This window comes from Ceratotherium simum, chromosome 7 (assembly GCF_057802395.1).
Source record: "Ceratotherium simum simum isolate JZ-2026a chromosome 7, ASM5780239v1, whole genome shotgun sequence".
NCBI lineage: Eukaryota > Metazoa > Chordata > Mammalia > Perissodactyla > Rhinocerotidae > Ceratotherium > Ceratotherium simum.
This window is the reverse complement of record NC_141906.1, coordinates 33,538,747-33,561,583: the sequence shown is the minus strand read 5'-3', so window position 1 is coordinate 33,561,583 and position 22,837 is coordinate 33,538,747. Positions and strand designations below refer to the sequence as shown.

The following is a 22,837-nucleotide window of genomic DNA, read 5'->3' as shown; positions in this document are numbered from 1 at the left end:
TATCTGTCTTTTTTTTCTCTGGAGTCTAAAGAATATTGTGGCCATGTGGTGTTACAAAGAAAATCATCTTCTTCTTGGATATGGGCTTATCGCTGAATATAGCCCATTGATCCAAGAGGTGGCCCAGAGGGCTTTTCTTGGGGACAAATGGAATTCCCCCCCTTCAGAATTAGAAACATACAGAACAGACAGTCAAATGGGATCCCAAACAGAACAGATAGGTGCATCCAACAGATTTTGGGTAAAAGTCTTATAATTATTTCCATTTCAGTAGGGATAGCCCTGCCTCTCAAAGAGATAGGACCCCAGATGGAGGGGAAGGGAGTTCACGGTGTAAGCAAAAACAAACAAACAAACAAACAATTCTAGAGCCTGTTTCCCTGCCATAAGAAAATGTGTCTAGGGTCAGCGGTGCCAGGTCAGATGGAAAGCACTGGGAGCAGTCCCTAGGGAAAATCACCTAGGCAGCTGCTGGACTGTTTCCCAGGACATCCCAGACGGCCCAGGGCCGCCGAGCCATGGGCAAAGAGCCTTCCGGATGGCTCGCCAAATTATTATTGGATATATATTTAGGCTCTCTATTTGTCACATAAGAGGGGCCAAATAAAACTAGAACGCCAGGCTTAGGGCAAGGAAAGAGTTCCTATTTTGGGGGGATGTCAGCTGGGACTGCAAATCTGAAACTTCTTTTTCCAAGAGTACCTTCTCCCTTTGTATCTTATCCCTATCTTCTACAGCCCGACGATAAGCAGTCAAAAAACCCCAACCTCGCCGTGCCAGAAAAGAAACATCATTTTTCTTTTTTCTTTCCACCGTCTGCAAAGCTTTGGTCACATCCAATGGTTTATATTGTCGCAGATGAACATCCCAAGATTCACACAATCCTGACCTACAAGCCCACTCCCCAGCCAGAGTACAAAAGGGAGGGTCCTCCCATCCTGGAATTTTTTCCATCTTGGTTTCAGTTACCTTTCATTTGCACAAGAAAGCCATCTCCTTAATCGAACCCTGCTCACAGTGCCAATTATGTTTTGAGAGGTTCAGTGGATTCGATCAGAGATGTAAAAAAGAAACTTTCCAACCCAAATGAATGTATATTTTATTATATAGAGGAGAATAAAGGTGATAGTCTGCAAACAGATCTGAATAGGTCAAATAACAAGAAGTAAATGACACAAATCGATCAGAAAGGGAAACACCAGATCGACTGAAGGGAAATAACACAAATCAACTGGAAAGAGAAACACCAGGTTGACTGAGAGAGAAACATCAGATTGGTTACTCACAACATCCACGCCCCTGCGCCGAGGACAGTCCCTTCAATTGACACGGCTAGGCAGGAGTCTGATCGTCAGAGGTCCTGGGCAAGGCGTCCCCTCCACAGGTGAGACTCTCACCAGGCCTCAGTTTCCAGCAGTTTATACAGCATCAGTAATCTCCAGAGTAAGCATTTGCAGAGTAAGCACTTGGTGTTCCCATGTACAAGTGGTTATCAGTTGCGTACGTGCACTGAGCCCCCTGGCTATCATCCCAGCCTGGCACAGATGGCCAGTCCGTCCCGAGCTACGACGCCCAAAGAGTCTTGTAATCTTACAAATTGCAACTATCTCTGTGGGAGAAGGGCCAGTTCCTGGGAGAAAGGTCAGTTCCCACCACACAGAAAGCAGCTTTATATTTCTTTGTGTGCTGGTGGCTGTAGGTCAATGGAATGGCCAAACATGGCTGTACTCACGTCAAGACAATCAGAAAAGAGAGAGGGCATCCCAGCTACTTGTGACTCTAGACCAGCACTGTCCAATGTGGTTAGTGACTGAGGAACTGACTTTTACATTTTATTTAATTTTTATTAATTTAAATTTAAATAGCCACACGTGGCTAGTAGCTACCTTATTAAATAGCACAGGTCTAGAAGAAACAAAGCAGCATAATGTAATAGGATTCAAATGGGCCGTATTTAATTTTTGGCTCTGTCACAGGTATGTGTGCCCTTGGAGAAGTTACTTAACCTTTCTAAGCCTCAGTTTCCCGATTTGTAAAATCAGTACAATAATAGTATCTACCTCTAAGATTCTGAGAAAATAAAATAATGTATGCAAAGCATTTACCACAATCCCTGATACATAGCAAATGCAGTCCTGTGTTACAATGCTTGTAATTACCTGGTTTGTCAGGAGATTTTATGCCAACTCTGATTCTTTTACTGGCACTAAAATGGAGGTTTGATAGAAGAATCAATGACTAGGAGTCTAAGTTGTATTTAAGCATTTTAGCCAATACCTGGTTTCTGGCCATAGATCAAAGGTCAATCAAATGTTGATAAAAACTTCTATCCATTTGAGGCAGCTTGAGGCTACTCTGTTCAAAAGTCTGGGCCTCCTTTTTTTTTTTTTTCCTGCCAAGTTGCTAAGGGATTAAGCCCTAATATTAGTATTTAGTATCTCTTTCAGACTTGTTCAATTTTTCTTCATTATAAGTGTATTCAAAGCAAAAATATTAATTTCAATGACCTTTCACTTGAAAGGAGATTCATTACTTTTAATAAAAAGGACGCTTGTTAAGGGGTCGGCCCGGTGGCGCAAGCGGTTAAGTGCACGCGCTCCACTGCGGCAGCCCGGGGTTTGCCGGTTCGGATCCTGGGTGCGCACTGGCGCACCGCTTGTCAAGCCATGCTGTGCTGGCACCCCATGTAAAGTGGAGGAAGATGGGCATGGATGTTAGCCCAAGGCCAGTCTTCCTCAGCAAAAAGAGGAGGATTGGCAGATGTTAGCTCAGGGCTGATCTTCCTCACACACACAAAAAAAGGACGCTTGTTAAAACAGGAATATAATATGAATTTAGCAAAGATAATGTCCAAGTTTTGGGCTTGATACACTGCCATACAGTTGACTAGAGCCTGGCATTAGGCCCCAGCATGCTGCCAAGAAAGAGAAATCAGAAGCTGGCACTCAACTACTGAGGTGACACATATCCATAGGTCTTGAATTTTTCCCTTTCTTTGTGTCAATTTTATCATTTTGCAGATTTAGATAACTGGTACTTAAAACAACCCTTAACTATTTACTCATTCTTCAGACAAGCAGTGAGTGATAAAATTGCTCTTACAATAATGAGAAAGCTACAAAAAGGTTGGGATAGCTATTGCCTAGACTTTAGGCTGCAGAGAAAGTAAGGAATTGGCTGTGTTTTTTGTTTTTTGGTTTTTTTTGCTTCTTACATTTTGCTGAGAAACCTCTCCTATACACAAAGGCCTACGTGACCATGTGCCATCCTAGATGTTTAAATAGCAAATGACTTGTGAGTGTGTGTCTGTGTGAATATGTTTGCAAAATATTTGATACAGGCTTTATGCCCTATAGCAAACTGCAAACTCTCTTATGTTGTTTTTAGCAGAATTCTCCATAAGATGATAGTGTAAAAATGATCACTAGAAAAAAACTTTATCTCAGGTCGGCTTACTTCTTACGGAAACTATTGGACTAAGAGCCCCTAGTCTACAGAAGGAAGGTGGAGTTTTGAAGAAAGGACTAGCAAACTTTAAGTTTGCAGTTTTGAACAAGTCTTTAAAGAAGTAACAGTTCTTCCACACAATCTTACTTGAGTCCATCATACTTTTTGTCTAGGATCAGACAGGGCCCACCAGACTTCGAACAATATTCATTGCAAAAGAACAATTTATTTAGATGAATAATGAGTCTACAAAATTGAGTCAGTTCTGTTGGGACAATAAAGCTGATAAAAAATCACTCCTAGATATCAATGGGAACCTGTGGTTTCTTACTTATGCCACACCATGTCCCCAAGTCTACTTTCATTACTGATTTTAACAGGTAAGTTTGAAGCCTCCCACAGAGATGATGTTCTTTGAAATAAGAATGTTATAATTAGACTTATGTGATAAGCTCTTTGGTACCCTTTTTTATATTCTGTTTTGTATGCTTTAGTTTCATTTGTCTTGCTTCTGCTTTAAAATCAGAAGTGATAGGATCGGGCCTGCATTTACTTAAACATGGGACCAACCTCCAGAGCTTGTTTCTCCTTCTGTTGATAAGAGAAGACGAAAAAGTCTCCAAAGAAGAAGTAAGAATGGAGTTTCAGAAAATCTTGCTATCACAAAGACTGCTTAATCCCTTGATTGCTACCTAATCTCAGTGGGTGCCACCCAGTTTAGCATTGCTATGCCAAGGGTTAAGCTAGGGTCCCAGAAAGGAAATTTGGAGGGAGAGGGTAAACATCTCAAGGATTAATCTACTTTTCTTCCTCTACACTATTACCACTCCAATCCAAGCTACCATTCTCTCTTTTGGACTAGGGTCAAGTCCTCTCAACTAGTTATTGGGAGGGACACTGTAGGGAATTCAGCTAGGTCAGAAAAAATGCAGCCTAACGGTCTAGTTCAGCTTAGGGGTTGATGGGTCTGTAGCTTCTGGCTGTTTATTTAGTCAACCAATTATGCCAAGCATTGTGGTAAGCACTGGGAATGAGATGAGTTAGATATGGCCTCACCCTCAAATAGATAACAATTAGAGGAGGAAGCAGAAATGAAAACCTCGGCAAAACAAAATAGGTAATTATAATCAGCGCAGCTAATAGAGTAGGAAGAGGTTTATTCACAGAAACAAAAAGGACAAGAGGAGGAAGTACTTAACCAAGTGTGGTGGTGAGGAATGGGTGGTGATGATCAAAGGCTTCCTGAGCTGAGTCTTACACCAACAAAAAGAGTTAGCCAGATAAAAGGTAGGGGTGGGAAGTGGGTACGCCCAGCAGTAGGGACAGCATGAATGAAGATATACAATGGGGTAGGGGAGCAGTACGAGAGGTTGGGTTTTGCTGGAGTTTCAATATGAGTGGGGGTGAAGGAGAGTAGGGAGAGGATGAAACTGGAGAAAAAGGCATGATCCAATTTAAAGAGCTTAAATTTTAACCTTAGGAATGAATTTTTATTTATTTAAACTTTAACCTTAGGAATGAATTTATTTAAACATGGTCAGATTTGCATTTTTAAAAGATCACTAGGGCCGGCCCCGTGGCTTAGCGGTTAAGTGAGTGTGCTCCGCTGCTGACGGCCTGGGTTCGGATCCCGGGCGCACACCGACGCACTGCTTCTCCGGCCGTGCTGAGGCCGAGTCCCACATACAGCAACTAGAAGGACGTGCAGCTATGACATAACAACTATCTACTAGGGCTTTGGGGGAAAAAATTTAAAAAAAATTAAAAAATAAAATAAAAAAATAAAAGATCACTAGCCGCTCTTTGAAAGGTAGATTTTTGGAAAAGGCAAACTGGAAGTAGTGAGATTCTTGGGGAGTCTACTGCAGTAACCACCTTAACCCTCACCATAGCAGTACTAAGCAGTTGGTACCCATTGAGATGATTAGAGGCCCAGCAGACATTGAAATGCAGCAAGAGAATGACTAGGAGAAATAGGAAGTATAATAAGCAGAATTTGGTCAGTGTGGGGTGGGGCCGGGGCGTTGCAAAGGAAAGGGAAGAGTTAAGAATGAGGCATTGGTTCACATCTTGCCATTTACCAATTTGGAGCCACAGGAGATGGAGCAGATTTGATGGGAAAGATAATTCAAGTTAGGGTTTACTGAGTTTGAGGCGTCTACAGCAGGACGTTCAGATGAAGATAACCAGCAGGCAGTTGGATCCAAGAGTCTAGAGCTCAGAAATGAGGTCAGAGCTAGAGAAACAGCCGGAGGATTCAAAGATCAAACAAGAAACAAACAAAGCTAAAACAGGTCCATTGTTTGAAGCAGGTTAGGAAAAAAGAAAAAAGACAACAAAAAATAGTAAAAAAAAAAAAAAAAAAAATGAGACAATCTGAATAACTGGGATACAAAAAATAGTTAATGCCTGAACTAAATGATTAACGAGAACTAAGTTTACGCTTAAGTTATTTTTATAAGAACCCAAAACCAAAGAGAGCGTACCTTAAAAGACACATTTAAAACGCCGTGTTCTGAGGCAACGCTGGACGGGCCGTCAACTCAGCCACGCTGTCTGAGGGCAAGTTTGAGGCCTCGCCCCTGGCCACTCCCACCCGCCCGCGGCGTGAGGCCGCCTCCTTCAGCCAGGCCGCCATCTTGAGAGACGCTGGTCTCCTCCGGCAGGAAAGCCAGGTTTGCGTTTGGGGTTGTGAAGTTGCCGTAAGTAATGTGTCCCGCCCGGTGCTTCCCCTTAAGCATTTCCAGACATAGGAAGCTACGTTAGTATTATCAAGTTGGCAGCCAGACCTGAGGCCCTTCGGCCCAGTCAGCTCACTACGACGATGTGGAGTGAACCTGGAGCTGCCAGTCTTGTCGGCGGAGGAATCTGGGACCAAAGGGCCTCCGGCTATGCTGGTCCGGTCGGAGACAGGGCCACCGAGCCCCGCAGCCCCGGGGCAGGCCGGGTGGCTCGGCTGGGCGTCCAGGGCTGGCCTGCGGTCGGCCTGTCCGGAAGTCCCGGCAGGTGTGAGGCGTTCGGCTCGTGTGTTGCTCTTGACCGTCACAGCCAAACGCTGCCTGTTGTTCAACGTCTGAAAATAGTTGTTTCATGTATTTTGTCCAGTTGTTTATGGTGGGAGGGTAATTCTTGTTCGAGTTTCTCAGTTCTAATAGGCACACGCTAGTTTTCGACTGAAGCAACTGGGTGAACAGTGGTGTCCTTTACTGAGATGGGACAGACTTGGGGAGGAATAGGTTTTGAAGGGAAAATCAAGAGTTCAGGTTTGGACATAGTAATTTTGAGATGCCTGTGAGATATCCAAGTGGAGATTTCACTAGGCTGTTGAATATATAGATTTGGAAATCAGAGAAGAGGTTTGGAAGGGAAACTGTGTTTATTGGTCTTTCCCTAAATTTTATTGAATTTTCACGTGGACTTGGCTACCCTGTCTGGTAGACATCAAATTAAAGGATCTGTAGATATATGGAAGATCAAGGTTGTGGTAATGATTCTGGTTAAAATGCTGTGTTTTATTCAGTATTCTACAATTTGCCATCCTCCCAATCACAGAGATTCTGTTTTGGCTTAATTTCACTGTAGGCAGAAAATTTACTCTTAAGATTTCAAGTCTTAGAAGTTTATTAAAACCAGCTGTGTGGCTCAGTATCACTTTCGAAAAATGTTCCATTTCCATTTAAAATTTTGCAGTCATTGAGTACAGTGTTCTATAAATGTTAAGACTAGTTTGTTAACCAAGTTGTTAAAATCTTCTGTATTCTTATAGACTTTTTTGTCTACTTATTATATACTTTATTGAGAGAAGTGTGCTAAATCTTACGCTACGATTGTGGATTTGTTTATCATTTCTGCTTACGCTTTTTGCCTCAAGGTTTTTTGATCTGCTGGTAATATAGTGAGGTAGATTGTACCGTTTTGCCCCAATTTTCACCCTTCCTTTAGTTACACCCTTTGTGTTCACACCCTTTGCCATGTAAGTTTACAGCACTCTTCTTACCTCGAGTTGACTGCTCTGCTTTTTCACTGACTTTGACTTCAAGGCCTTTCAGAAAGTGCCTTTGTGCCTTTCAGAGTGCCTTTCAGAAAAAAGAAACTGGGGCACAACAGAAAGTTTTCAGGGGCAGAGAGTGTTGCTTGGGATCAAGTCCATTAACACTAACCTTGTTTGTTTTCGTCCCTCCAATTCCACACATTCTCTGAAAGTTTCTATGTATGAGAACAACTTTCACCTATCACAGTGGGGTGAGAAAATGTGGTAGTGACAGCTAGATGTCCCTCAATATCTGTTTGTCCATTTTTACTAGAAAAAAAAAATCCATATCTGTTAGTGAAATGTCATGTTCAACTTCTCTAAATGTCCTTAAAATAAGGGAGCGCACCCTTCTTTGTTCCTTCCTCCTTTCTGCTAATTGGAATTTGCAGTGATGGATAGATCTTGAGCAGCCATTTTGGACTCGGAGGAGTAAGCCCTGTGCTGCAGTGGAACAGCGAGATGGAAGATGTCTGGGTTCTTAATGACATTGTGAAGTCACATTTGTTCTTTCTACCTTTGAAATTTTTTTGTTGGCAAAACAAAAAATAAACTTATCTTATCTCAGCCATTGCTATTTTGAATATTCCATCATTCTTAATTGAGGCTAACCCTAACTGATCCATATGGGAGAGGAGAAAAAGGGAAGGGGCAGGCAGCTGTGTGAGTCACTTATTAGTCAAGGATTGTATTTTTCATATACTTAATCTGTGCTTCTAAGTTCTCAAGTTATTTCAAGAGCATATTACAATTAAAAAAAAAACACATTTATCGCCATACACAAAAATTAACTCCAAATGGATTAAAGACTTGAAGGTAAGATGTGAAACCATAAAACTCCTAGAAGAAAATATAGGCAGTACACTCTTTGACATCGGTCTTAGAAGGATATTTTCAAATACCATGTCTACTTGGGCAAGGGAAACAAAAGAAAAAATGAACAAATGGGACTTCATCAGACTAACGAGCTTCTGCAAGGCAAAGGAAACCATGAACAAAACAAAAAGCCCACCAACTGGGAGAAAATATTTGCAAATCATATATCCAACAAGGGGATAATCTCCGAAATATATAAAGAACTCATCCAGGGTGAAAGGGATGATTAGGCACATGTGTGTGGTGATAGATTGTAATTAGCCTTTGGGTGGTGAACATGATGTAATGTATGCAGAAATTGAAATAGAATGATGTACACCTGAAAATAAAATGTAAGAAAAAAACTCAACAACAACAAAACAACCCGATAAAAAAGTGGGCAGAGGATATGGACAGTCATTTTTCCAAAGAAGGTATACAGATGGCCAACAGGCACATGAAAAGATGTTCAACATCACTAATCATCAGGGAAATGGAAATCAAAGCTATGATGAGATCTCACCTTACACCTGTTAGAATGGCTATAATTACCAAGACAAAAAACAACAAATGTTGGAGAGGATGTGAAGAAAAGGGAGCCCTCATACACTGCTGATGGGAATGCAAACTGTGCGGCCACTATGGAAAACAATATGGAGATTTCTCAAAAAATTAAAAATAGAAATACCATACGACCCAGCTATTCCACTAATGGGTATTTATCCAAAGAACTTGAAATCAACAATTCAAAGAGACTCGTGCACCCATATGTTCATTGCAGCATTACTCACAATAGCCAAGACGTGGAAGCAACCCAAGTGCCTGTCAACTGGTGAATGGATAAAGGAGATGTGGCATATATATGCCATTAGATATATATTATGGACTACTACTCAGCCATAAAAAAGAAAAAAAATCATCCCATTTGCAACAACATGGATGGACCTTGGTGGTATTATGTTAAGCAAAATAAGCCAGAGAAGGACAAACACTGTATGATTTCACTTGTATGTGGAAGATAAACAAATACATGGACAAAGAGAACAGATTAGTGGTTACCAGAGGGGAAAGAGATTGGGGGGTGGGCATAAGGGGTAAAGGGGCACATATATATGGTGACTGACAATAATGTACAACTGAAATTTCACGATGTTTTAAACTATTATGACCTCAATAAAATAAAACACGTTAATATATGTTATCTAATTTGATGCTTTCAGCATCTATTAGTTGGCTAGAACAGAGAATGTGGTCCCATTTTAGAGGTAAGAAAACTAAACCTTCAATGGTTCAATAACTGCAGTAAACACTCCACAAGGTAGTGGGAAAGGTAGGATGAAGCTCTACTCTTCTACACCAAATCCAGTGCATTATCCTAGATTATAAACTTTTTTTTATTCCATCTATTTTTGATGAAATATCCTGTAGAATGGTAGGGTGGGGAACATTTGAAGGAGCTACTAGATCTTGATTGTTTTATTTGTCATTCCAGCAGAAGGGTGAACCATGCCTACGAAGGTCAACAGGATTGAGCCCAGGAGCCGGAAGACAAGAAAACAGAAAAAGCGTAATCCAGGGATTGTACACCTCTTCAACCACCAATGCTATGTCACCTTCATTACTGGCTGCTACAGCTGCAAGGGGAAAGTCAAACAGGAGAAAAAATCTAGACATAGAATTTGCTGCTGCTCTTGGGTACAGAGAGATGGGAAGGAGCTGACCACACTTTCTCAGATGTGGGGAACGTGGGCTGGTCCCTGCCCCCATGAGGGTGCAGTAGAGTCTCCAGGGCTGGGCAAGCTAGGGCTCTAGCTCTTTCAGGAAAAGACTGTCACAATTCTGGAGCCAGAGTTAACCTTACTGAAACATGTGCTTGTTTTCTTCATTTTCTTTCACTTTTATTCTTTTATGTCATTTATTTATTTATTCATTAACTTTTGCTTTTATTCATTCAGTAAACCTTGAAGAAAAAGTGAAGATTAGGTACAATGAGATGTTTTTGGCTAGGGATTACAGGAATGCCTGAATCTTTAATTCTCTCTTCATTGTGAGTTTCCCAAAAGAGCTATGCTTATAAGGAAAAAAACAAGTGAGAGACAAGGTGCTCGTTATTATTGGTCAGGCTAATGCCTGATTTTCCCTCATGAAGAACTCGGGTGAGGCTGGGTGGTGGCTTGTGGCCTCATCTCATTGAGGGCCTCTTTCTTTCTCTAAGCCATATGTTGCTGGGCTATATGATATAAAAAACCAAATGATAAGCACACTGAAGTGAGAAAAGGAGAGCTATATCATGTACTTTCACTTACTTGTAAACATGGTCCAGCTAAGGTCTGAGATTCTGACCAATTGGATCACTAATTTCTTATGCCTGAGATGGGGAAAAGGGTGGAAATGGGTGGCTTCCCTGGATTAGGCAGGAGTATTCTTCTGTCCCCTTTACCTTTCCTGCCCAGATGTTTGGCTTCTGTGCTAGTAACTGGGAATAACAGAAGAGCCTCAGGCATGGTTCCTGCTCTCAAGGAATTCACAGTCTATGGAGGAAAAGACACGTACACACGTAATCTCAATATAGTGAGAGAAGTGCTATACTTTGTGTGTGTGTGTGTGTGTGTGTGTGTGTGTTTGCACACGTGCATACATCCATGTGCCAAGGGAGGAAAATAACTGAAAATAAGTTTATTTAGAAGGTGAAAGATGATTAAGAATTGGATATGTAAAGAATAGGGGATGGCAGAAGAAATACTATTGGAGGAGTTGTCAAAGGGCACTGGTATAAGGTTTATTTTAGGTGGAGCAGAGGATATTAATGGAGAAGTGATGGGAAATGAAGCTAGAGAGATAGATGAGACAGATGTGTGGTTTTAAGAATTTGACCTCTGCCATGTGGAGAGTGAAGAGTCTCTAAAGATTTTAAGCTAGTGATGTTGCCTGAGCTGTGTTTTGGAATGATTATTTGATCATGTGGAGGATGGATTGGAAGGTACAAAACTAATGCAAGGAGACGTCTTTGCCTTCAAAGAGAAAGCAACAGCAGTATTCAAGGTAAGAGATGTTGGTGGCCTGGACTGGAGTAGTGATGGTAAAGATGGAGAAGGGTGAATTGATTCAACAGATATTTATTACTTAGGGATGAGGTAGTAAGTCACAAGAGAGCTATAAAGAAGGACATAGAAGGAAAGATAAAGGGAGGTTTCATGGGAAAGGTGACATTCAAGGCAGTGTGGTATCATGGAAAAATCCTTGGACCAGAGCCTGGGAGTATGTTTGGGTCCTAATTCCAACTCTGCCCTTGGGCTGGTTATGTGATATTCTGAGCCTCTCTAAAGCTAGGGAATTGAACTAGATAATTCTCAAGGCCCCATTTCTGTTCAGGGGGAGGAGTATAGCATTTAGCACAAGAGCTAAGTTCTTGTGTTCTGGGGAAAGACTGCCTGGATTCGATTTATGGCTTCACCACTATCTCCAAATTAGAGCTTTACCACTGTGGGACCCTGGGCAAGTTAATTAACATCCTAGGGCTTCAGATTCCTCATTAAAATAATGGAGGTGGTAACAATAGTACCCACCGATAGGGTTTGTCATGAGGATAGAAGAGATAGTATATGGAAACACTGAAAAAGTGGGCTCAGTACACAATAGCACTCAATAAATGTTAGCTGTTTATTATTACTATTCTTGGTGGAAGTAAACTTTCACATATAGAAATGATGGTGCAGGGGATTCTGGGTAGAGGGAATAAAGTGGTGAAAAGTCCAGAGATAGAGAAATGCAGTGGTGTGTTTAGGGAAAAATGAATTTCCCGTGTTGAATTTAGGGACATGTAAGGGAATAAATGGTAAATGATAGGATTGGAAAGGAATATTTTGATCAAATTATGAAGCATCTCTATGTCAAGCTAAAATATTTGAACTTGATCCTCTAAACAGTGGGGAGCCTTTGAAGACTTTTGAGCAAGAGTGGCAACAATGAGAATCAAAATAAGGAAATGGATTTATTCAACAAAAATAAGTTTATTGAACACTTACTATGTGCCACAGTGAAAAAGCCAACTAAGGCCTCAGGCCCTCCTGCAGCCTACATTCCAGTGGCATGAGTTAGGTAATAAACAATAAATGAAGAAAGATGATTTCAGATAGTGATAAGAGCTTTGAAGATAATAAATAGGAAAATGTGTTAGAAACTGGGATGGGAGAATGGTTAGAGAAGACATCTTTGAAGAAGTGTCGTGTGAGCTGTCTCTGAAAGAGATAGAGCCAGCCATGTGTACGTCTGGGGGCAAAAGTATTCCAGGCAGAGGAACAAGGAAGTACAAAGCTCTTGAGGTGGTAACAGATTTGGTCACGTTCTGAAAACAGAAAGAAGGTCACTGTGGCTGGAGTTCGGAAATGGAGTCAGTGTGTAGAATGGGATGAGAGCAGGGATGGGCATGGGGTTGATGGTGTGGGACCCTGTGGGCCATGGCAGGCAGTCTGGATGATATTCTAATGCAATAGGAAGCTCTGGGAGGGTTTTGAGCAGGGGAGTGACACTACCTGGTATGTGTTTTTGAAAGTCCATACAAGTTTAATGTAGAGAGTATAAGACCTGAGTCAAATACTGTGCTCTTCATCCTCCTACACTCAGGAAGTGGGATTTTAGTGCCATGATACCTGTAATATCTCTCATGTTTTTGGAATACCATTTCTATGTTTTCGATTTTATTTCTTTGTTCTTACTCTTCACAATAACCCCATAATTTAGACAGCGCAGGGATTATTCTCTCCATTTTTAACAGATTAAAATCAGTGTCCCAAAGAGGCAGAATTTCTTTTTCATGTGATATAGAAGTGTTAGGATTATAATTCAGGTAGCAACCCAAATCGAATGTTCCCCGGGAAGGGTTTGGCAATCTCTGGCATGGCTGGTTTGTGATATGGTTTTTATTGTAGGGGGTTGCCTTCAAGGCTCCGTCTGAACACCTGCTCTAAAGATATCCTCCATCCTGGCTTTGGGCTCACAGATCTGGGCAGTGTCTCTGCCACTTCTTGGCTCTGTGACCTTGAGTCAATTACTTTACCTTTCTGAGCTTTAGTTCTTCTGCCAAATGAGTTAACAATAACAATACCTAACTTACATGACTATATTGAGAAATAAAACAAATGAAAGTAGCTTGTGAAGTCCCTAGCATTGTACTGGCACAAAATAGCTACTCAAAGAAAGGTTTATTCTCAAACCCGCTCCCCCCCCCGCCCCCCCCCCCGTGTCAAATGTTGATAGATAAATGACTAAATGAACTGATGAATGATGAATGAATGAATGAATGAAGGAAGGAATTACTCCATGAATGAGTCACTGAACAAATATTTGGTAGATGGAGAGGTGGATGAATTCAACAGATGATTGTTGCTAGCTGGCAGCATTTAAGGAACCACGCTAGATATTGGCAATGCAGAGATATGTAACGCAAGTTCCTTTTCCTCAAAGAAGAAACTGTTACATCAGATGCAAGCATATAAACACACAATTGCAGTTCAGTGTAATAAGTGTTATAAACAGGCTTATCCATTATTCCATAGGGGTAAAAAGAATACACTGTTCACTCTAGCCTGAGGAGGGTGATGCATGGCACGGCAACTGTACAGACCTTTGGCAAGTAGATACAGATGTTTCTGAAGTAACATGGATAAATGGAGCCAAATTAAACTTCTTTCTCTTCCCAGAAAGAGCAGTTATTCTACCCATTTCTGGTTATTTCATTTTGCTTGTCTGTGGTTTTGCTCTACGTGTGGATAGAAACCTCAAACGAATACTTTGGCTTTGACTGGTGAGTTTAAGTTTTTGTATTTTCATTTATGTAAGAGCTCTTTGGTCTGATAGCCACCTAGATCCTACCTCAGGTTGAAAAGATTTGGTAGCATAAGAGGGAGGGTGGCCAAAATTGGTCTTTGCACAGCTGGTGGATGAAAAGCCTGACTCTGGGGTAGGATAAGGATGCTCAGCACCCTCACCTATTATAGTTCCCTTCCACTTGTGCTCACTCTCACACTTAGACCAAATCTGGCTCAGTGGGAAGCGTTCTCTCTGCTTCCAGTATCCCCAGTCCATCTATTCAGATGACTCTCTGACGTTGGTTCCTCAGTCTTTTGTCTGGGTTACTGATGCCTCCTCCAGTTGGTCTTCATGATCTCTGTCCACAAACCCTGATGTCTCTTCCTCACCTCCAGCCTCTGCCTCTTCCTTCTGTCCTTAGCGAGTTTCCTAGGACTCTGAACACAGAAGGTGTCCCTTCTCAGCACTCTTGCATGGCCAAATTCCATTCCTGGACTACTCCCAGCAGTTTCTCTGGCCTGATTGTTGCAAATCTTACCCATTATTTGGTATTCAGGGGAGGTAGGGGTATGTTTCAGTATGAGGCTTTAAAAAAAATGGAACACAGTTTATTTTTCCCTCTATAGAAGTGAAATATGGTTTGTTATTTTAAATGTAGAAAATGCAGAAAATTAGAAAATACAAAAATCTGCTTAGGCTTATTCTCTAGTGACAATCACGTGTTGGTATATTTCCCAGCCTTTTTTTTCTATGCTTGTTTTTATATTATTATGCTCATACCATATATATAATTTTGCTTTTCCTTTTCACTTAAAATAATTGCAAACATTTTGACAAATTATTAAAACTCTTAATGAACATCATTTAAAATGGTTTCAAAATATTTCATGACATGAAGATGCTATAATACACTTATCCACTTTTTATTGTTAAGCATTATAAGTGTTTCCAATTTTCTTCTTTTTGTAAAATAAGAGTGCAGAGAAATCTTTGGATTCTGACTTGTATTCTTAGAATAGATTCCCACAAGTGGCGTTATTGAGTCAAGAAGAATAAACCTTCATGAAATTCTAATAAATATTATGCCTGTTGCCAAAGTACTTTCTCAAAAGGTTGTAGCAATTTCGATTCACAACAGAGGTATATGCGAGTTTCTATTTTAACCTGCCATTGATAGCATTAATTATTCTAATTTTGAATAATTTTTATGAATTTCTAGATAGAATTTGTTTTATTTTAATCATTGAATAAGTTTCAAAGCTTTATTATTTTAATTTTTTATACAGTTTGACTATGTTTTTACTTTTTTTTCTTATTTCAGTAACATTGGTTTCTAACATTATATAAATTTCAGGTGTACATCATTATATTTCGATTTCTGTATAGATTACCTCATGTTCACCACCCAAAGATTAATTACAATCTATCACCATACACATATGCCTAATCGTCCCTTTCACCCTCCTCCCTCCCCCCATGCCCTCTGGTAACCACCAGTCCAGTCTGTGTCTCTATGTGATTGATTGCTGTTATTTTTATTTTCTACTTATGAGTGAGATCATATGGTATTTGACTTTCTCCCTCTGACTTATTTCGCTTAGCATAATACCCTCAAGGTCCGTCCATGTTGTCACAAATGGCTGGATTTCATCCTTTCTTATGGCTGAGTAGGATTCCATTGTGTAGATATACCACATCTTTATCCATTCGTCCCTTGATGGGCACCTAGATTGCTTCCAAGTCTTGGCTATTGTGAATAATGCTGCAGTGAACATAGGGGTGCATGTATCTTTACACACTGGTGTTTTCATGTTCTTTGGATAAATACCCAGCAGTGGAATAGCTGGATCATATGGTAGTTCTATTCTTAATTTTTTGAGGTATCTCCATACTGTTTTCCATAGTGGCTGCACCAGTTTGCACTCCCACCAGCAGTGTATGCGAGTTCCCTTCTCTCCACATCCTCTCCAACACATGTTGTTTCCTCTCTTGTTAATTATAGCCATTCTGACGGGCGTGAGGTGACATCTCATTGTAGTTTTGATTTGCATTTCCCTGATAGTGATGTTGAACATCTTTTCACGTGCCTATTGGCCATCTGTGTATCTTCTTTGGAGAAATGTCTGTTCCAGTCTTTTGCCCATTTTTTAATTGGGTTGTTAGTTTTTTTTGTTGTTGAGATGTATGAGTTCTTTGTATATTTTGGATATTAACCCCTTATCAGATGTATGGTGTGTAAATATCTTCTCCCAATTATTAGGTTGTCTTTTTGTTTTGTTGATGGTTTCTTTTGCTGTGCAGAAGCTTTTTTGTTTGATGTAGTCCCATTGGTTTATTTTTTCTATTGTTTTCCTTGCCTGGTCAGACATGATACTTGAAAATATGCTGCTAAGACCAGTGTCAAAGAGCATACTGCCTATGTTTTCTTCTAGAAGTTTCATGGTTTCAGGTCTTACATTTAGGTCTTTAATCCATTTTGAGTTAATTTTTGTGTATGTTGTGAGATAATGGTCTATTTTCATTTTTTTGCGTGTGGCTGAATAGTTTTCCAAACACCATTTATTGAGACATTGTATGTTCTTGGCTCCCTTGTTGAAAATTAGCTTTCCAGGTGTGGGTTTATTTCTGGGTTCTTGATTCTGTCCCATTGATCTGTGTGTCTGTTTTTGTGCCGGTACCATGCTGTTTTGATTACTATAGCTTTGTAGTATATTTTTAAATCAGGGAGTGTGATACCTCCAGCCTTGTTCTTTTTTCTCAGGATTCCTTTGGCTATTCAGGGTCTTTTGTTGTTTATAATCCATATAGATTTTAGGATTCTTTGTTCTATTTCTGTGAAAAGTGTTGTTGAAGTTTTGGTAGGTATTGCATTGAATCTATAGATTGCTTTAGGAAGTATGGACATCTTTTTTTTAAATTTTTTTAATTTTTTGTTTATTGCAGTAACATTGGTTTATAACATTGTAAAAATTTCAAGTGTACATCATTGTACTTCTATTTCTGCATAGATTACATCATGTTCACCACCAAAATACTAATTACAACCCATCACCACACACATGTACCGAATTATCTCTTTCACCCTCCTCCCTCCCCCCTTCCCCTCTGGTAACCACCAATCCAATCTCTGGGAAGTATGGACATCTTAACTATGTTAATTCTTCCAATCCAAGAGCATGGAATATCTTTCCATTTCTTTGCATCTTCTTCAATTTCTTTCAACAATGTTTTATAGTTTTCAGTGTACGGGTCTTTCACCTCTTTGGTTAAGTTTATTCCTAGGTATTTTATTCTTTTTGTTGCAGTTGTAAATGGGATTGTGTCCTTAATTTCTTTTTCTTATACTTTGTTGTTAGTGTATAGAAATGCAGCTGATTTTTGTATGTTGATTTTGTATCCTGCAATTTACTGTATTCATTTATTATTTCTAAAAGTTTTTGGCAGATTCTTTAGGGTTTTCTATATATAAAAGCATGTCATCTGCAAGTAGTGACAATTTTGCTTCTTCTTTTCCAATGTGAATCTCTTTTATTTATTTTTTTTGCCTGATTGCCCTGGCTAGGACTTCCAATACTGTGTTAAATAGGAGTGGTGAGAGTGGGCATCCTTGTCTGGTTCCTGTTCTTAGGCGGATAGCTTTCAGTTTTTCACCATTGAGGATGATATTAGCTATGGGTTTGTCATATATGGCCCTTATTATATTGAGCTACTTTCCTTCTATACCCATTTTATTCAGAGTTTTTATCATAAATGGATGCTGTATCTTGTCAAACGCTTTCTCTGCATCTATTGAGATGATCATGTGATTTTTATTCTTCATTTTGTTAATGTGGTGTATCACATTTTCCATAGTTGCTGTACCAATTTACATTCCCACCAACAGTACGCAAGGTTTCCCGTTTCTCCACATCTTCACCAGCGCTTGTTATGGCCATTCTAATAGATGTGAGGTGATCTCTCATTGTTGTTTTGATTTGCATTTCCCTGATGATTAGTGATGTTGAGCACCTTGTCATGTACTTGTTGGCCATTTGGATGTCTTCTTTGGAAGAATATCTATTCAAATTGTCTACACATTTTTTAATCGGATTGTTTGTTTTTATTCCTATTGAGTTGTATGAGTTCTTTATATATTTTGGATATTAACCTCTTAATCAAATATATGATTTGGAAATATTTTCTCCCATTCCACAGATTACCTTCTCATTTTGTTGATGGCTTCCTTTGTTGTGCAGAAGCTTTTTAGTTTGATGTAGTCCCACTTGTTTATTTTTGCTTTTGTTGACTTTGCTTTTAGTGTCAAATTAAAAAAATCATTGCCAAGACCCATGTCAGGGAGCTTACTGTGCATGTTTTCTTCTAGGAGTTTTGTGGTTTCAGGTTTTACATTCAAGTCTTTAATCCATTTTGAGTTGATTTTTGTATATGGTGTAAGATAGTGGTCCAGTTTCATTCCTTTGAATGTGGCTGTCCAGTTTTCCCAAGACCATTTATTGAAGAGACTGTCCTTTCCCCATTGTATATTCTTGGTTCTTGGCTTTTTTGTTATAAATTAATTGACCATATATGTGTGGGTTTATTTCTGGTCTCTATGTTGTTCCATTGATCTATGTGTCTGTTTTTATGCCAGTACCATACTGTTTTGATTACTATAGCTTTGTAACATAGTTTGAAATCAGGGAGTGTGATGCCTCTAGCTTTGTTCTTCTTTCTCAAGATTGCTTTGGCTATTTGGGATCTTTTGTGGTTCCATACCAATTTAAGATTGTTTGTTCCCTTTCTGTGAAAAATGGTATTGGAGTTTTGATAGGGATTCCATTGAATCTGTAGATTGCTTTGGGTAGTATGGACATTTTAACGATATTATTTCCTGTAATCCGTGAGCATGGACTATCTTTCCATTTATTTGTACCTTATTCAGTTTCTTTCATTAATGTCTTATAGTTTTCAGTGTACAGGTCTTTCACTTCCTTGATTAAATTTATTCCTAGGTATTTTATTTTTTTTGATGCAATTATAAATGGGATTGTTTTCTTAATTTCTCTTTCTGATGGCTCCTTATTAGTGTATAGAAAGGCAACAGATTTTTGTATATTGATTTTGTATGCTGCAACTTGACTGAATTCGTTTACTCTAACAGTTTTTTGGTGGCGTCTTTAGGGTTTTCTATATATAATATGTCATCTGCAAATAGAGACAATTTTACTTCTTCTTTTCCTATTCTGATGCCTTTTGTTTCTTTATATTGCCTGATTGCTCTAAGACACCCAGTAGTATGTTGAATAGAAGTGGTGAGAATGTACACCCTTATCTTATTCCTGATCTTAGAGGAAAGGCTTTCAACCTTTCACCATTGAGTAAGATGTTAGCTGTGGGTTTGTCATATGTGGTCTTTGTTATGTTGAGGTATATTCCTTTTATACCCAATTTGTTGAGAGTTTTTATCATGAATGGATGCTGAATTTTGTCAAATGCTCTTTTTGCATCTATTGAGATGATCATATGATTTTTATCTTTCATTCTATTAATGTGATGTATCACATTTTTTGATTTGTGTATGTTGAACCATCCTTGCATCAGAGGGATGAATCCCACTCAATCACGATGTATGATCCTTTTAATGTGCTGTTGGATTCAGTTTGATAGAATTTTGTTATGAATTTTTGCATCTATATTTATCAGGAATATTGGCCTGGAGTTTTCTTTTCTTGTAGTGTCCTTATTTGGCTTTGTTATCTGGGTAATATTGGCTTTGTAAAATGAGTTTGAGTGTTCTCGCCTCTTCAGCTTTTTGGAAGAGTTCAAGAAGGAGTGGTGTTAACTCTTCTTTAAATATTTGGTAAAATTCACCAGTGAAACAATCTGGTCCTAGTTTTTGAATACTGATTCAATCTCCTTACTCCATATTGGTCTGTTCAGATTTTCTGTTTCTTCATGATGCAGTCTTAGGTTGTATGTTTCTAGGAATTTATCCGTTTCTTCCAGGGTGTCCAGTTTGATGGCATATAGTTGTTCATAGTAATCTCTTACGATCCTTTGTATTTCTGTGGTATTAATTGTAATGTCTCCTCTTTCATTTACAGTTTTACTTATCTGGGTACTCTCTTTTTTCTTTGTTAGTGTTGCTAAAGGTTTGTCATTTTGTTTGTCTTTTCAAAGAACCAACTCTTAGTTTTGTTAATCTTTTCTGTTGTTTTTCCTGTTCTCTATTTCACTTATTTACCAAATAAATTGGCCCTTGAATGAAGGGAAGGCCTTGAGGAAGGACCCTGCTACACAGTCAAGAATGTATACTGTCAATCTTCCTTCTAGTTTTCCCCTAAAAGAACCTCTGGCCGTTTACCAGAGTGATTGTGCATTGAGGAAGAGGAAACACTTTTGGGGGAATTACTGGACACTGATGCTGAACTGACAGGAATTCCTGGAGATATAAAACATCACTGTGATTCACCAGAGTAAGGGCTTTTGGATATTAGATAATCCATGGAGTTTTGGCTCAGGCCCATCTCTGCAGTGGGCCTAGAGGGTCCCCATATCCAGCTTGTAGTTATTTCTCTAGTTCTGGAATGCATAGTGGGAATAAACATAACTCAGCAGCAGGCAGAATCCCCATAACAATACTCCATCATCAAATAGAAGTTATATTTATAAGAGTGAGCTCCAGTAGGTCCTGAAGGCACAAGTAAGTTTCTTGGGCAGTTTTCCATTGCTGCCATAGCAAATTAGCACAAATAGAGTGGCCTAGAACACTACCCGTTTTTTATCTCACATTTCTGTAGGTCAGAAGTCAAGCGTGCTTGGCTGGATACTCTACTTAGGATCTCATAAGGCTTAAATCAAGGTGTTGGCTGGCCTGAGCTTTCACCTGTAAGCTCTGAGTGAGAATGCACTTCCAGGTTCATTCAAGTTGTTGGCAGAATGCAGTTCTGGTTGTAGGAATGAAGTACCCTTTCTTTGGTGGTTGTCAGATGGCAGTTGTTCTCAGCTGCTAGAGGCTAGTGCATTCCTTAGTTTGTGGTCTTCTCTATCTTCAAAGTGAGCAATGGTGTGTCAAGTCCTTCTCATACTTCAAATTTCTCTGACTCCTCCTTCTTTCTTATCTCTCTGATTTCCTCTTCTGATTTTAAGAGCTCATGTGATTACATTGGATTCACCTAGATAATCCAGGATAATCTCCCTATTTTAAAATCAGCTGATTAGCAACCTTAATATATCTGCAAAGTTCCTTTTACCATCTAACATAACATCATCACTGGTGTGACACCAGAGGGCAAAGGTCATGGGGCCAGAATTCTGCCAATATTTATTTATGTATATATAAATATGATATACATCATATATAAGGATATATATGAATTTTTCTCTTCTGCCATTCCTATACCGTTGAAAATAAGATGTGTTAATAGTAGTTAACCATGTATATCAGTACTTAAATTAGAGGTATAAACATCATCCAGTGACCTAATATCAGACCAGATGTAACAGCCTTATGTAGCCTTCTCTAGCAGCTTCTTTAATAGCATAAGGTCTAATTCTTACAATAATTCCCTTGCTGAGTGATCCCAGACCAATACAATATTTTTAATCATTTTGGAGAAGTTCTCAGCCATTATCTTTTCAGATGTTGCTTTTACCCCATTTTCTACCACCTCTACTTCTGACACTTCAGTTTTATGTATATGAGACATTTTCTCTTTTATCCTCTTTCTTCTGTGTTTTTCTCGTGTGTCTCTGTTTCATTCTTAATATTTTTTTCTGACCTTTTATTTAACAAATTCTTTTCAGCTCTGTCTTACCTGCTATTAAATCCATTCACTGAGTTCTTAATTTTTTTCCTGTATTTTCTTTTCTAGAATTCTTAATTGGTCCTCTTTTTAATAGTTCTTTACTGAAATTCTTAATTTTTTCCTAGTCTAAATATTTTAAGGATAATTATTTAGAAGTCTCTGTCTGATACCTCTGTTATCTAGATTTGCTGAAGATCTTTTTATGTTGCACATTGTTTCTTTTGGCATTCGCATTGTTTCTTTTGGCATTCGCTAACGTGGTCTCCTCCCCTAGTGTGCCTCATTGTTTTTGCTTGAGCGCTAGACATTGTATATAAAAAGTTGTATAGCTAATTTGAGACCTCGAATTACATTATGTCCTCTCAGAGAGTTACTCTGATGGGTAACTAGGGGGGTATTAGCAAATCCTTTTTGCTTTAATCCAATTTCACACATTTAGATGGTTCAGAGCTAGGATTCAGTGTTGGAAAAAGCATTCTATTTCCAGTTTGTGCGTATTCTTAGAATGTCGCCCTGGGGCTGGCTCGGTGGCTCAAGAGGTTAAGTGCGCGTGCTCCGCTGCAGCAGCCCAGGGTTCGCCGGTTCGGATCCCGGGCATGCACCGACGCACCGCTTGGCAAGCCATGCTGTGGCGGTGTCCCATATAAAGTGGAGGAAGATGGGCATGGATGTCAGCCCATGGCCAGTCTTCCTCAGCAAAAAGAGGAGGATTGGCAAATGTTAGCTCAGGGCCGATCTTCCCCCCCCCCCCCCAAAAAAAGAAGAATTTAGCCCTGAAAGGCCCCAAATCAAAGTATATAGTGTTTATGAGATTATCCTTCTCCCCTTTTGTCCTCCTAGTCCTACAAGATACAGGAAGCCCTCCTGCCTACATCTCAGCCACTTCTTCCAGAGAAAAATTACCCCAAAT

The 22,837-nt window shown here is 39.5% G+C and overlaps 1 protein-coding gene across 1 annotated transcript in view; it reads left to right on the top strand.

Annotated features, from left to right (window-relative positions):
* Nucleotides 1-10,155: 10,155 nt before the first annotated feature.
* Nucleotides 10,156-22,837, top strand: part of GDPD4 (glycerophosphodiester phosphodiesterase domain containing 4) — a 113,058-nt gene continuing 100,376 nt past the window's right edge. Inside the window, exons 1-2 of the mRNA XM_087433489.1 lie at nucleotides 10,156-11,374; nucleotides 14,032-14,135. Of these exons, the coding sequence (XP_087289615.1) occupies nucleotides 11,324-11,374; nucleotides 14,032-14,135 (155 nt within the window). The 5' untranslated portion in view covers nucleotides 10,156-11,323. The remainder of the gene's footprint in view (nucleotides 11,375-14,031; nucleotides 14,136-22,837) is intronic.